This window comes from Lactuca virosa, chromosome 5, assembly GCF_052849685.1.
Source record: "Lactuca virosa cultivar CGN04683 chromosome 5, Lactuca_virosa_CGN04683_v6, whole genome shotgun sequence".
Taxonomy (NCBI): Eukaryota; Viridiplantae; Streptophyta; class Magnoliopsida; order Asterales; family Asteraceae; genus Lactuca; species Lactuca virosa.
This window is the reverse complement of record NC_136430.1, coordinates 371,660,640-371,676,865: the sequence shown is the minus strand read 5'-3', so window position 1 is coordinate 371,676,865 and position 16,226 is coordinate 371,660,640. Positions and strand designations below refer to the sequence as shown.

At 38.1% G+C, this 16,226-nt stretch overlaps 1 protein-coding gene across 2 annotated transcripts; it reads right to left on the bottom strand.

Moving 5' to 3' along the window:
* Positions 1-10,611: 10,611 nt before the first annotated feature.
* Positions 10,612-15,984, bottom strand: ARF19 (auxin response factor 19). Of its 2 annotated transcripts, XM_079053553.1 has the most exons (12): positions 15,502-15,984; positions 15,009-15,121; positions 14,800-14,895; positions 14,619-14,675; positions 14,357-14,512; positions 14,068-14,243; positions 13,809-13,973; positions 13,538-13,733; positions 13,205-13,343; positions 11,474-13,077; positions 11,185-11,375; positions 10,612-11,110 (listed from the first exon to the last, which is right to left on the bottom strand). In XM_079053553.1, exons 1-12 carry the CDS (start codon positions 15,542-15,544, stop codon positions 10,930-10,932), a joined length of 3,117 nt encoding a protein of 1,038 aa, XP_078909679.1. In that variant the 5' UTR covers positions 15,545-15,984; the 3' UTR covers positions 10,612-10,929. The 2 variants fall into 2 exon arrangements, with proteins under 2 accessions (XP_078909679.1, XP_078909680.1); XM_079053554.1 differs by lacking the exons at positions 14,800-14,895; positions 15,009-15,121; positions 15,502-15,984 and having other exon boundaries at positions 14,615-14,670.
* Between the last annotated feature and the right edge of the window lie 242 nt (positions 15,985-16,226).

Sequence of the window (16,226 nt, the reverse complement as noted above, 5' to 3'; positions counted from 1 at the left end):
ATTCTTAGAAACCTAAGGACCAATTGAGGGTCACAACAAGCTCTGGAGTTCCTCAACTCCAAGAGCCTTCATGAAAGGGACCAAAATCATCCAAATGAATCCAAACTTGAAACTACAAGAACAATGGTCAAGATATGAACTTTTTACCTCCAACAACTCAAAAATATGAAGGGAATGAGGGATCCAAGCTAAATCATTGCTTCCTTGCACCACAAAGAACTTCCTTATTCTTCAAGTTTCACAAAAAGCCAAGAACAAGGCCTCCAATCAATCAAACAAGCTCACAAACATGAAATGAGGCTAAGGTTTTGTTAAAGGATGTTTGAGGCTGGAAAAGGTGCCCTAGATAATGAGTTAATGGCTTTAAATATGGAAGAAACCCTAAAATTCATGGGCTTGGGATACAGCGTTCACCACGTCGTGACACCCTTCACGTCACGTCGTGGTGTCCATCCGAGGCACGCATTCTTCAGTGGTCATGTCACGTTGTGCCACCCGTCATGTCACGTCGTGACATATGGTTTTCCTCAAAAACCATGTCTCTGACTCCTTTGTATCATCCACTGGTCCATTCTGGGTAACGGATGTTACAATTTCACTCACCCTTGCTGTAGGAAACCATCGGCCACTGTCAGCCATGACCGACCACCACACCATGAACTGTTTCTCATGACCGTACTCCCCTTTGTCAGATTTTCTGATACCATCTTATGCCCCCTTCATCCAAGATACTCATCAGATGTGTAAAAGATAAAGAAAGCTAGATCAAAGCCAGAGAAAAACCCGAAAACCACTCATATTGTTGCCTTCATGCATGAAACCACAACTAGCGTTGTTGCGGATCCGTGGGAAAGAGAGGCGACGGATTTGTTAGATTTGTGAGAGAGGCGGCGATAATTTTTGAAAAACCCTAAATCAACTAACCTAGGACCATCTTCGGCCTAGGGTTTCGTCTGGTCTGAAACAAGATCGAGTTATGGTCAACACTGTTGGATAAGGTGTCTAAGTCCATAACTATTTCTGGTATGTACTTGACCTGGTTGGCATGGTCCATTTGGGTTGCATGGCATTGCAATACTTGGATAGACCAAATGAGAGAAAGGACACTTACAGTTTATTAATATATTATAAGTTCTAATATATTAATAATATTATTTAATTAGTATTGATCAAGAATTAATTTGGAATTAATTAAGTGATCAAAAAGAGACTAATTAAATATATGGGGTTGATTGTTTAAATCATCCATTCTTGTATAGTGGGCTAATGATCCATGTTTTATATAAACTGGGCTAAAACCCATAACGTGCTCCATGGATAGTCCATGGAGGTTATAAACCCATGGATCATGGAATATGAAAAGCCATGCACATTAGGGTTTACATAGAGTAACCCTACATGTGGCACACTATATAAGAAACCCCATGGTAAGCAAAATCGGCCACTAAGTGAAGAACAAGAGGGCTAGCCGATTTTGAGTGATAAGTGAACTTCTCTCAAGGTTATTCCAAGTGTTGTGGTGTTGTGTGAGACATTTGAGGCATCACACTTGAGGTGCTAGGCTCACAATGTTCTCAAGGAATCCAAGCAACAAAAAGGTATGTTCTTCTACTAGCTTTTATGTTTCAAAGTTCCCCATGCCATGCTAGTTAGGTTAAGAACCTTGGAAAATCAAATTTGCATGTATCTTAGTAAAACATAGATCCAAGGTTTCTAGGGTTGCATGTAAACCATAGGAGTGTTAGAATGCTCAAAACCCTTCAGTGGTATCAGAGCCTAGGCTTGTTTTCTTGATACTTGATGCAAATTGTTAAAAAAAGTCGAAAAATATGCAATCTGCTGAGTGAAGTCGCCGAGTCCATGGGGGGACTCGACGAGTCCATGCCTAAAATCATCCTACTCGTCGAGTAGGTTCATGCACTCAACGAGTAGAATGCCCAGAGTGCATATTTTCGAGTTTTGCTGCTGGAAATGGACTAGAAACATTACCCTAAACTGTTTTGGTCTTATAAAACTTGTTTTAGATGGTGTAATGGTTATGCTAATCCATTTTCAATGGCTATTATCAAAATTTCAAGTCTTTTATGGTTTGTTTATGATTCTTGAAATTGTTGATATGAATATTCATACACTTATGAGCTTAGAAGATCATAGGAATTATTTGCAACTTGCTTGTTAGTTTAATTCTTGATCATTATGTGTTTTAATGGAATCCATAATTCGTCCTCAAGTTATGGATTACCAAAAGTCACTCTTTTAAAGTCCATTAAAGAAACACATAGGTTACATAAAATGAAAAGTCTCTCATTTTAATAAACCATTAACTCATAAGTTATGAAAGATGAAAAGTTTTGAAAGTTATAAAACTTGCCCTCAAGTTTTGGAACATGTAAAGTCACTTTAAAAAACTTTAGTTCCAACCCTTAGAATTTTAAAAGTTAAAATTCAACCCTTATACTTTATAATATTATAAGTTAATAATATATATATATATATATATATATATATATATATATATATATATATATATATATATATATATATGTATAAGAACAAGTCGTATTACCGTTAGTAGGCCTCATTCATGAAGCCGGTCTATAAGGGGGTATAAGGTTGTTGCCTATAAAATGGCAGCTTAATGGGTGTCCACTCTCACCCACTGCTTCCTTGACTGGTGGAGGGTTGTTATCCGAACGGGTAGGACAATGACTTTAATCCTCATTAAAAGTATGATGAATGTAAAGTAACTAAATGTTTTTATAAATTCCTAATCTTAGTTACTTTAGGAAAATGTGAATAAGGTGCTAACCCATGAAATTACACTTTGCACTTTGCTTAAGTCGTTAGTGGAGCGTGTGTGGTTAACCGGCACACTAACCTGGACTTAACAAGGTAGGCAAAGGGTGGCTTAAGGTTTATCATAGGTCGGTGGAGCGCGTGTGGTTAACCGGCACATCGATTGAGTTATAAACATTAAGAGTACCAAGTAATTTGCATGGTTACTTCACACCTTGTTTTGTGATCCTCGGCATCCCAGTCACAAAACTTGAAGGGCACACTCGAGATTGAAACATGTCATTGAAAAGATCAATGAATCTCAAAGAATCTAGGAGTTTCAAAACCAATTAAAACCTAATAATTTATTTCGTTTTTCATGGTGGAAATTAGTGAATCGTCATTCACCTACCTTCAAATATTTTATAGCTTGGATTACGGCATCCCTCTTCTAAGTTATAAAATATTGTGTTGGGTCTTAGCCTTAATATTACATTTGGGTGTGTTATTAAGGACTATATTTATATCTAATCTAAACTTGTCCTTCTTTCTTTTCAGATGTCTTCCAACAATGTTGCTTCTGGCTCAAACCCTACCGGCTCCTTCTCTCTCATGAACCTTTGTGGGAGAGTCATATTCGATGGATCCAACTTTATGGATTGGATCAGGAACATCAGGATGGTCACTCGTTATGAGGACAAGGAATATGTCCTCGACAAGGAGCTTAAGGAACTTGATGAGTCGTCTGCTACTCCTGAGGAGATCGCTGAATACCGGACTCATGAGAGAGATGCCATTAAAGTGGCATGTATCATGTTGGCCATAATGACAGCCGAGCTCCAAAAGTCCTATGAGGACTATTACCCTTTTGACATGCACCAGGACTTGATGGACCGCTACCATCAGAGTGCTCGTCAAGAGCAGTATGAAATCATCTCCTCCATGATAACAACCCGAAAGAAGGATGGTGAACCCATCACGGGCCACATGCAGAAAATGCAAAGGTATGTGGACCGTTTGCTGAAACTGAATGTGAACTTTCCTGAGGAGTTGGCAATTGACATCATTTTGCACTCCTTACCTTCGTGTTATGATCAATTCCTAATGACATACCACATGAACAAGGAGGAAGTTACACTCAGCAAACTTCAAGGACTCTTTAAGACCGCCGAAAGTGGTCTTAAGGGTAAATCGGTTGTTACCACTCCTACTCCTATCGCGTCCCCTGTATTGGCAATCGGGCAAGGCAAAGGAAAGAAGAGGAAGAGCCCTTCGAAGGGTACCAAGGGAAAGTCCCTTGATGGCTCCTCCTCAAGTGGAACCAAGAAAGGTTATGTCACTCCTTCTGCTAACCCTAAAGAGGCTGAATGCTTCTATTGCCATGAAAAGTCGCACTAGAAGCGAAACTGCCCGAAGTACCTGCAAGATGTTAAGGATGGGAAAGTAAAACCCAACCATGCAGGTATATACACTATATTGTCTAATAACTCACCCTATTCTAATTCTTGGGTCCTTGATACAGGTTATGGTATTCACATATGTACTGATTTGCAGGGACTAAGAAGAAGTGAGAATGTGGAGCATGGGAAGATAAACTTGATCATGGGAAATAGGAAAGCTTCACCTGTCACCAAGATTGGAGTTTATTCTTTGTTGCTAAGTAGTGGGTTAACATTAGATTTGAATAAATGTTGTTACTCGTCTGAAATGGCGAGAAATATTATTTCCTTTCATGGTTTGTACAAACAAGGTTTTACCTTTTCGTTTGATAATGAATGTGGTCGCATTAATGCTTTCTTTAACAATGTTCTTTATTTTAAAGCATTACCTTGTGATGGTGTGTATGAAACTGTGTCGGTTGTAGATAACCTAGGAAATAATGTGTTGTGTATCGATTCTTCCACTAGCTTGGATAAAGCATCATTATGGCATTGTCGTCTTGGACATGTAAGCAAGAAACGCATAGGCCAACTCCAAAAGGATGGAGTCTTGGAGTCATTTGACCTAAAGCCGGATGATAGTTGTGAATCTTGTTTACTTGGAAAAATGACAAAGTCACCCTTCACTGGTACTTGTGCTAGGGGTGAAGGTTTGTTGGATCTTGTACACACAGATGTGTGTGGACCCTTCAGAACCGCCACAAGGGATGCTAACCGCTTCTATGTGACTTTTACTGATGATTTTAGTAGATATGGATATGTCTACTTAATCTAGCATAAGTCAGAAACTTTTGAAAAGTTCAAAGAGTTTAAACAGGAAGTGGAGAATCAGTTAGGCAGGAACATTAAGATGCTTCGATCCGATCGAGGTGGTGAGTATCTTAGTACAGAGTTCCTTGACTATCTTAAGGAATGTGGGATTGTCTCACAGTTGACACCTCCCAGGACACCACAGCTTAATGGTGTGGCTGAAAGACACAATCGAACCTTGTTAGATATGGTTCGTTCCATGATGAGTCGAGCTTCGCTACCAATCTCATTCTGGGGGTATGCCTTAGAGAATGTCGCCCATATCCTTAATCTAGTCCCTACAAAGAAGGTTGCCAAAACACCTCATGAGATGTGGACTGGAAAAGTTCCCAATCTAGACCACATTAAGATTTGGGGTTGTAAGGCTTTCATGAGGCGCGAGACTCAAGAGAAGCTCGAACCTCGAAGTGAGAGGTGTATTTTCATCGGCTACCCACATAAATCATTTGGTTACCTCTTCTACAGACCCAGTGATAATGTGGTCTTTGTAGCAAGGAGAGGTGTCTTTCGCGAGAGAGAGTTCATAAGCCAAGGAAACAGTGGGAGGCAAATTGACCTTGAAGAAATTCAAGAGTCAAGTGGTGAAGGAACCTCAAACCCTAGCAATCAACCAGAGGAGGAAACTCATGTTGATCTGGCTGACGAGTCTGTACCTCTGAGGCGTTCCACGAGAGTTAGGAATGCACTTGAGCATTACTATGGTTTCCATATTACTGCGGAAGGTGATACACTTATCAGTGATTATACACTGGTAAGTCTAGATGAACCTAACAGCTACACGGAAGCCATGGCAGACCCTGAGGTTGCTAAATGGAAAGAGGCTATGGATAGCGAGATACAGTCCATGTGTGACAATCAAGTTTGGAACTTGGTTGACAATGTACCAGGTCGTAAGACAGTCGGGTGCAAATGGATCTTCAAGAAGAATACCGACATGGATGGTAATTTACACACTTATAAGGCGCGACTGGTTGCAAAGGGCTTTTCTCAAACTCCGGGAGTTGATTATGATTAGACTTTTTCACCAGTAGCAAAGATTAAGTCTATTAGGGTTATGCTAGCCATTGCTGCATTTCATGACTATGAAATATGGCAAATGGATGTCAAAACCGCTTTCCTTAATGGAAAATTGGTTGAGGATGTTTACATGAGTCATCCAGAGGGTTTTGTCAGCATAGAGTACCCTAATAGAGTGTGTAAGCTTGAGAAATCAATCTATGGATTGAAACAAGCACCTCGCAGATGGAATCTTTGTTTCGATGAGAAAGTCAAAGAGTTTGGTTTTTCGAGGAGCGAAGATGAGTCCTGTGTATATGTCAAGGCTAGTGGGAGTATAGTTAGCTTTTTGGTATTGTATGTGGATGACATACTACTCATAGGAAATGACATCCTAACTCTGCAGGAAGTGAAGTCCTGGCTTGGGAAGTGTTTCGCTATGAAGGACCTTGGAGAAGCTGCCTATATCCTAGGGATAAGGATTTTGAGAGACAGGAGTAAGAGACTAATTGGACTTAGTCAGAGTACCTACTTGGATAAGGTGCTGGATAGGTTCAGCATGCAAAATTCCAAGAAAGGAGAGTTATCGATCCAGAGTAACGCCAGATTGAGTAAGACTCAGAGCCCGAGTACAGAGGCTGAGATAGCTGAGATGAGTCGAGTACCGTATGCTTCCGCTGTAGGCTCGATCATGTATGCTATGACTTGTACTCGTCCTGATGTGGCCTTTGCGTTGAGCATGGTCAGCAGATATCAGGGGAACCCCAACAAGGCTCACTGGATTGGGGTAAAGAATATTCTCAAGTACCCGCGGAGGACTAATGACTGGGTCCTTACCCTCGGTGGGAGTGATGACTTGAGAGTAGTAGGGTATAGTGATGCTAGCTTTCAGACTGATAGGGATAATTTCCGCTCTCAGTCAGGCTGGGTCTTTACCTTAAACGGAGGAGCAATTTCTTGGAAAATTTCCAAGCAGGAGACAGTGGCTGATTCAACTTGCGAATCATAGTATATAGCGACAAGCGAGGCAGCAAAGGAGGCTATATGGCTAAAGAACTTCATTGGAGACCTTGGGGTTGTACCAGCTATAAAGGAGCCTATGGAGATTTTCTGTGATAGCGAAAGTGCAGTTGCCTTAGCCAAGGAACCAAGGGATCACGGGAGATCCAGACACATCGACAGAAAATATCATTTTATCAGACATCGAATAGAAGAAGGACTCCTCGTGGCAAAGAGGGTATCATCAGATGAGAACCCAGTAGATCCCCTCACGAAGGGACTGGGTAGGGTTAAGCATCTCCAGTATGCGAGGCGCATAGGGATGAAGGATGATATTAGTTTTAGTAGTTAGATAGCTTTGAAATTTGTAAAGTGTAATTGACATTTGATGATAAATAAAAGTTGTTGTTTATTTATAAGTAAAGTGTTGCTATCTTCTGTCAATCGTTTACTATTATTTCATTTTGCATGTTTTGACTTCCAGAATAATTATGTTATGGTATATCATATTATTCAAATTCTCCACAGTCGGTCGTATGTTGGAAGTAGATATGAATCAAGACTGTCATGAGTTGGCTTGTAGATGTCTAAGATGTTGGACATGGCAAGAGTTGCTACAACACTCATGAGTGCTCATAAGTTCTGAGTATTGGATTCAACCCACGCTCACTTGTATCACTTCATGGAATTTATCTCGAGTGATCGTCAGATGGTAATATCATATAAATCTTCAAACCTAGAGATATGAGTTGTTGACTATGAGTTGGTCATACATTGATTGTACGAAAACGCATTGGTAACTCGATGTTTTAAAACGTGCCTTTGTGTATAATTCAACAAGTAGGAGAACAAGCATATGAGTCGAAGTTTATCTGTTCCTTCTTGGATTAGAAGCGATATCTGGGCCCCTCGATGATTTTGTTGTGACCTATGTACTGGGCCCGGTCAGAACTAAATTGATGTGTTTGATTAAGTTCTATTTCAAACAAATCGGAAATCGGGAAACAAACTGTTGGATATAAGTAAGACATTGTTCCATGTATTTTTCCGGCTGATATCTAGAACAGAGGATTATATGATCACTTATCTTAAATGGCGTATCATCATCATCTCAGTTCCGCGAGACCTTGAAAGAGCTACGATTGTTGATCGGTTCCTGAAGTCATACTTGCAGTTATAGTTATTAGCCTTATCCAAGTGGGAGACTGTTGGATAAGGTGTCTAAGTCCATAACTATTTCTGGTATGTACTTGACCCGGTTGGCATGGTCCATTTGGGTTGCATGGCATTGCAATACTTGGATAGACCAAATGAGAGAAATGACACTTAAGGTTTATTAATATATTATAAGTTCTAATATATTAATAATATTATTTAATTAGTATTGATCAAGAATTAATTTGGAATTAATTAAGTGATCAAAAAGAGACTAATTAAATATATGGGGTTGATTGTGTAAATCATCCATTCTTGTATAGTGGGCTAATGATCCATGGTTTATATAAATTGGGCTAAAACCCATAACGTGCTCCATGGATAGTCCATGGAGGTTATAAACCCATGGATCATGGAATATGAAAAGTCATGCACATTAGGGTTTACATAGAGTAACCCTACATGTGGCACACTATATAAGAAACCCCATGGTAAGCAAAATCGGCCACTAAGTGAAGAACAAGAGGGCTAGCCGATTTTGAGTGATAAGTGAACTTCTCTCAAGGTTATTCCAAGTGTTGTGGTGTTGTGTGAGACATTTGAGGCATCACACTTGAGGTGCTAGGCTCACAATGTTCTCAAGGAATCCAAGCAACAAAAAGGTATGTTCTTCTACTAGCTTTTATGTTTCAAAGTTCCCCATGCCATGCTAGTTAGGTTAAGAACCTTGGAAAATCAAATTTGCATGTATCTTAGTAAAACATAGATCCAAGGTTTCTAGGGTTGCATGTAAACCATAGGAGTGTTAGAATGCTTAAAACCCTTCAAACAGCACCATTGTCGTTTAACACTGTTAGACACATCGTGTTTTTGAGTTTTTAGATCTTCACTACAATTATCGAGCGACAACTCCAAGCAGTGGTGGCGACTTCGTCTCTAGTGTGAAGCCCTTTCTCAGATTTGAAGAAAGCCTTAGCCATATTGCCAGTTTTCAGACGACAACTTTGTCCGTCGGTGGCGGTGCTTCATCCGTTGGAGGCAACTGAATAAAAGTTTGCTAAAATGGGTTTCCTGAAAGAGATTCTATTTAGAGAGGGGGTGGGGAAGCATGCGAATGTTGGCGGTAGTGGGTAGAGGTTGGCGGTAACCGGCAGCGGTGAGCGACGGTGGGCGACAACGGTGAGTGTGTGCTTAGGTGTAATTAATGTAAAAATGAATTTGATGATAGATGGTGGTGTTTAAAGAGATAGAGGGGAGGTGTATTATTTTATTTTATTTTTATTAAAAGAAATGGAAAAACAAAACAGTAAGGACAAATCCTTCATTTCAAGTTACGTCTAAGTTTCGAGGGACCAAATATGCATTCAAGTTTCAATTTTGGACCGACCATGCACAAGAAAAAAAAATGGACTAAAACGATATTTTTGGAATACCACAGGATCAATTTTGCAGTTTACTCTAAAAATATTCACTCATTTATCTTTTGACTTGACGGTTCCACTACAAGTTGCAACATTTCACACATTAATTTATGTAGTGAAAACAAATGTCAATGTATTTTCTTCAACCATTAAACATGAGATTTTTTCCGTTAAACCAATTGATAGCATTCAAAGTGATAGGCATGAGCATGACATAATATCCTGTTAGTTCCTACACAATATTTCCAAGCCAAATGGCTTTGACTTAGCATGTTGTCATTGTTGTCGTCATGAACTAGACTTCACACGTGGATAAGACAACGATTTCTTTTCTTTTGAGATACTCATGTTCCACATGCTCGTATTCTTGCTATCAGTTGATTCACCTCCAAGATCACCCCACTACTAAAATATTAAAAAATATATAAAAATAAAATAAATAAAATAAAGATGGGACAAGTTACGATGTACACAGATGCTCAAATGCCTTTTAGATTATATTATATTTGTGAGCAACGCTCATGAAAGAATTTTAAAAATTTTAGGTTTCAAGTGCTAATGAAAGAAGCCATGACAAGGCCAGAAAAAAAGAAAAATAAAAAGAGTGAAGGCGATGTCGAGTAAGTTGTCACACGTCAACTCCTATTTTTTTTTTTTTTTTTTTTTATGAAACAAATAAAGATGAAAATTATTTATGATCAACATGTGTGATATATTTGTATGTTTCTTAATGCTAATATCTTAGCACTTGCTTTATGGTCAGGTACGTTTCTTGTGGGAAGGTGAAATCAAAAGAACTAGGGAGGAAAATTAGCAGATGATTGGTTTAGCTTAAAGAGGGTTGCTGAGCCAAGTAGAATTTTGAGCAAGTTTTACATGGCATTTGTATATAGTTCTTATGTCACTAATGCCCCAAATTTTGAGCAAGTTTTAAATGTTTTGTAGTAAGTGCCCCATGTTATAATATATCAATATCATCTTTTCTTTTTGTTTACAATTGTGGAACTCAAACTATATATCATGCAAAACACACATCGGATTTAGATACCTTGATACCTTTCCACCCTATATATCTATACATGGTGATAGATAAAGGCAATAAGAGAACAAAATACAGTAATCTCCTAATCTCCACTATCCAATTCACCACCTATTAACATCATAATCTATTCGCCTGTTGGCACCCTGCTGTTAACACATTTACAAAGTACCTAACATCTCTATTATACTCAAGGAAAACTCTATATCAGAAAACCTACAAGAACATATGGTTCTTCTTCATTGATCCCTCAGAATCTAAAAAGACTGATTTGCCCTCACACCTCATGAAGCATTCACCTGTTGAAAGATGCAGCTGAGTTATCTTCATATTGCCCTTTCCATGGATTCCCACTGTCAGTCCCGCTAGAAGCTTGATTAGGGACTGGCATGTTACCCAAATCCCCATCTAAACTCATCTGTTGTACTTCAGAATACGACAGTATCTTTATGCTTTGAACACAGCTCACAAATTCTCTGTTAAAAAGAAAAGGTAAAAGTCATGAACATATAAAGAATTATACAAGAGAGAAAGCAGTTTAGCGACTTACTCCCATGGGTCATCACCAACAAGCAATATATCATTCTCGTGATCAACATAAACAAGTTTCCAATCAGTCCTTTGTGTATCTTCTAATTGACCTTCAATTCCAAACATGCGTGCTAGATCATGTCTAAGCTCTTCATACCCTTTATAACGTGTCACGTCAATAGTTCTTCCTACAGACCCACGTTTTTGCACCTACGCACACCAAGTGTTTGATAAAAGTCCTCAGTCACAAAATTTACATAAATCAACTTCAACAAGATGCAAAAAAAAAAGCTAGTATTACTATTTACCTTTGTGTATGTTCGAACACGTTGAGTTTGATTAGCCCACAACCCATTTCCCAAAACACCCGAATCATTAACAGCAACATCATTTTTCTGAATACGGGTAGAAACGTCATTTGAACAACCAGGTTTAAAAGACATATCTTGCATCCCAAACGACTGTGGATTAATATCAGCACTTGACAACTCAGTCTCAATGTCTCTAGGGCCACCACATAAGCTTGAAAGTAAGTTTTGAGAATCAAAACCTCTTGACAACAAAGCATCAGGTGGCAAACTATCGATATTACCCATTAAATTATTATTACTCCTTGTTTGTGGTTGAATGGTGTCACCATCTACACAAAAGTTTGGAATTGAGAAGTTGTTTTGAAGGCCACCTGTATCCAAACAGTATGATGTGACAGACGTAGAAGGTTCCATTTGTTCTTTGTATTTAGGTGGCTCTGGTAGTTTCACATCGGGTAACTGTAACTCCTCTTTCACTCTAATGTTACATTTATTTTGATTCTGAAGATGATGAGAAACAACCATGGAATCATTGACAAAGGTGGATGGAGTTAACTGGTTCTTGTTTAAGAAGCTTGATGGAGGAGTTAGCTGACAGTTGTTTGTGGAAGGTGAAGTGGAACACGAAGGAGTGTCTCCATCTGTGATCCCAGAATGAACTCTTATTGGCATTAGTTGTCTCGGTTGACTTTGACTTTGACTTTGGAGTTGGTTTACAGGGAAAGATTGTGATTGAAGGAGAGTTGATGTTGAAAAGCTGTTACCACTAAGCTGTTGTTGTGGTAAAGTTTGTTGTTTGGGTTGTTGTTGTTGTATAGGAAAATGAGTTTGAGGCTCTGTTCGAGTTACTGATGATAACAAATATTGCATTTGTTGTTGTTGTTGATGTTGATGTTGTTGATGTTGTTGTTGTTGTTGTTGTTGTTGAACCTTTTGCAATAGTTGTTGCTCAGAGTGGCTTTGCTGAGGTGGCGCATGTTGCACTGGCTGTCTTGGTGACAGGCTATGTTGTAACATATGAAACGGGGCTTGTTGTAATTGTGCATGTTGATGCTGAAATTGTGACTCTTGGGATACGGATGAAGGTGGTGGTTGTTGTTGTTGTTGTTGTTGTTGTTGTTGTTGCTGTTGTTGTTGTTGTTGCTGAAGTTGTTGTTGTTGTTGATGTTGTTGTTGTTGTTGTAGCTGAGAGTACACAGAGCTCTGTTGTTGAAGGTTCAACATGTGTTGTTGTTGCATTTGTTGTGGTTGTTGTTGTTGTAACATATGTTGTAGATGTTGTTGTTGTTGTTGGGTCCATTGAAGAGATGGTTGATGTAGTTGATTTGTTTGACTTTGGTTTTGTTTGTTCATCTGGGAACTTGGAACAATGAGATTAGGGGATTGAAAGCTCAACAATTTAGACGGATCTTCATTGCTATTCAAAGCATTAGGAGGGAAGACACCCGGTTGCATAGATGAAATGCCATGATTTTGTTGCATACTCATCCATTGCACTAAACTCAACCCAGGGAAAATGGAACTCGAGGCCTCCTTCATTCCAAAATCATCAAGCCATGGCATTCCTCTCTTATAAGCATTTTCAATGTCACTCTCATCTTCTACAAAATCAACAAACAAAATAATCTGGCTTAGAATCAGGGTAGTGGAGTAGTATAGATATAGTATAGGTCGTGGTTACTTTTTTTTTTTTTTAATATTTACATTTTTTATATACTTTAAGATTACCTGGCATTCCCGATTGTCTAGCAAACTTTTGTCTGAAGAACGGAGGCGGACATATATAAAACGGAGTCACAACGGGTTCAATTTCCCAGACTGACACACGACTTGGACGTTCACCAGCCGTTGATTCATCCCATCCAACCTAAAGATTACACAATTTACAATTCTTTACCCATAATAGCAATGTACTTATATTTTTGTTACCAATAACAACAATATGTAACAAATAAATTGCATTCCCATATTGGTAGTGAAACATAAGTTAAGAAGAACATAAAAAAATATATAGTCATTATGAGTAAAAAAATGTAAGTAGATTGGAAATTAAAAGCGTACCTGAAGATTGCGCCATTGTGAACTCTTCCAACGCGTGGAATCCAAATCACTGATACCCGTGACAGTTCCCATGTACCTCCGTACACCTGATTCCTCCGTCTCAAACATCATTCTGAATCGCATCCCTAATGAAACTTGAGTATACATAGCTTTGTTGTACTTAGCTAGAGGAATCACAAACTCAGCAGGACTCGCCCTGTAGTAAAATAGAAAATTATTAATCTACAAAAAAAAAAAAAAAAAGGATTTCAAAAAAAAAAAAAAATTGTACCTAGGATTAAAAAAAATTGTAAATAGTCTGTTGTTTGTAGCAGCATGAGCAGCAGCAGCAAGAATTCCAATGTGCATACTGTCACTGGAAATAACCGATGATGTAAGAGCTGGCTGCTGTCTGTTAGCTCGTCTGATTCCCAATAGAAGCTGTGATTTTTCATCCCTATAGAAAAAATAAATAACTTAATATACATATACTGATATAATTATATTTATATAAATATTTACTACGAAATCATTTTTTTTTGTTAAAATACCGTATAAAGAGAACAGCATCGCCAGCAGAGAGTCGTTTAGAGCTAACAAAGATACTCCAACCAGTGGTCAACAGGTGTCGCTTTGGTTGACCTCGATAAATATGTCTGAAAGTCCATGATTGATCATGTAAATCTCTGGCTACAAGCTCTTGAGCTGGAGGTTGCATTGAAAAATCCTGTAAAACATCTTTTTTTGTGAGATAAAAAAATATAAATTTACAATCTTTATGAAAACATAAAAATGTTTATAATAATAATAATAATAATAATAATAATAATAATAACATACGAGAGGTGGAAAAATCTTTTCAGCAGCTCTACGAGGGACAGAAAATCCACCATGGGTGCTTGTGTCACTAGCTGTAAGAGTTTTACAAAAGAACTCAGCTGGCTGTTTGTTTTGCTTCAAACCCATTTCAGACATAAGTAATGCTTCTTGATCATACTACAAAAATTAACACCATGTCATCAGCATCTATTTCTAGAAACTCAAAAATAAATTTAAATGAATAAATCAATACTAAAACATGATACATGATGAGCTGACCTACTTTGTTTACAGGTTGAAGAGTCATTTGTGCATAGACTTCATCAGTTTCGGCATCAGCCTAATTTAATTAAAAAAAAAAAAAAAAAAAAAAAAAAAAACATGCCGAAAATTATAATTAAGTATTTATTAATGAAAGGGTGTTTAATTAATTTTGTCACAAGGGAAGTGAGTTACAAACTTACATGTAATGCGACATTATGAAGCATGCAGATGAGTTTGGATGGAAGATTGGGGTAACTTGGGATGTTTTCTGTATCTTTCTTCATGGATGCTGCAACCTTGAATAAAATAGTAAAAAAAAAAAAAAAAAAGAAAGAAGAATTTTATTAGTAAATTGAATTCATGTATTTTTTTTTTAATTTTTTATAAAGATATTGTGAAAGACACTTACTTGCTCGCTGTGGCCTTGTGGAAAATAGACCACGAGGCTTCCGATTGGAGGTAAAGAGACTAAAGGGCCAGCACACGCGTGCCATAACTCTGAATTCATCAACTTTCTTGCACCTGATTTTATCCACAAAACAAAATTAGCTTTTAAAAAATTGTTGATTGTTTGTGCTACGAATTTTTCAACTCGGGATTCATTACAAAAATGGAGGTTCGATCTCGGAATCTTATCAATTGACATCTAAATCGAAGTTTAGTTCATAAATGATAAATCTCTGTCTGAAGGGGGGAAATAACTTGATTAAAAAAACGATCTCGATGAAATTAAAGTAAAGTTACTTCAAGTGATTCGAAAGATACCCAAATTTATGGCGAGTTGTATGGGTTTTAATGATCTATTTTTTGTTATTAATGAACTGAATCGTAAACCGAATTAGCATAGATGATGATGGAAAAGAAAAATTATAATAAGAAGAAGAAATTTGAGAGATACAGACCTTCGCCGGAACTGGGTTGATATCCATTCGACGGAGCTTTCATTTTCAAAATAGGGAAATGCAAAAAGAAAAAAGTAATCAGAAGTTTTCTCCCTCAGCAATCATGACTTATTGTGACGGGTTATGGAAGGAAGTTGGCCCAACCAAACACACATTGATTGCAAAAGCAACAAGGAGCAAACAGGAATGAGGAATGAAGTTTCCCTTCAAAATCAAATTCACCACTAGTTTTGACCACTGGCCAAACCCTGTAAGAAATTAGCTTCAACTTTTTAGGAAAAGAGAAAGAGAAGAAGAAGAAGGAAGAAGAAGATTTAAGATAGAGAATGAGTCCGCCGGAATAGAAAAAGGGAAATAAGAAAACTGGGAAAAGTGGAAAGGGGAAGCGGGAATCAGGGGGGGAGGGATCACGGTGGCGATGGAATCTGTTGAGAGAGAGAGAGAGAGCGCTTCCCGGAAAACCTGATTCTAAAGAAAGCTGTCTTGCTTTATAAACATGAACAATTGAACATGCTCACCCTTCTCCATTTTATTTTTTATCTTTAATTTTAGACAAAACTTCAAAAATGGTCCCTGTGGTTTTCGAAAATATCAAGTTTGGTCCCTAATTTACAAAAACCTCACGGATCGTCCTTGTGGTTTCAAAACTTTTAACATTTGGTCCTTTCGGCTAACTCCGTTACCATTTAGCCGTTAAGTCAGGGGCATTTTTGTCATTTCACTAC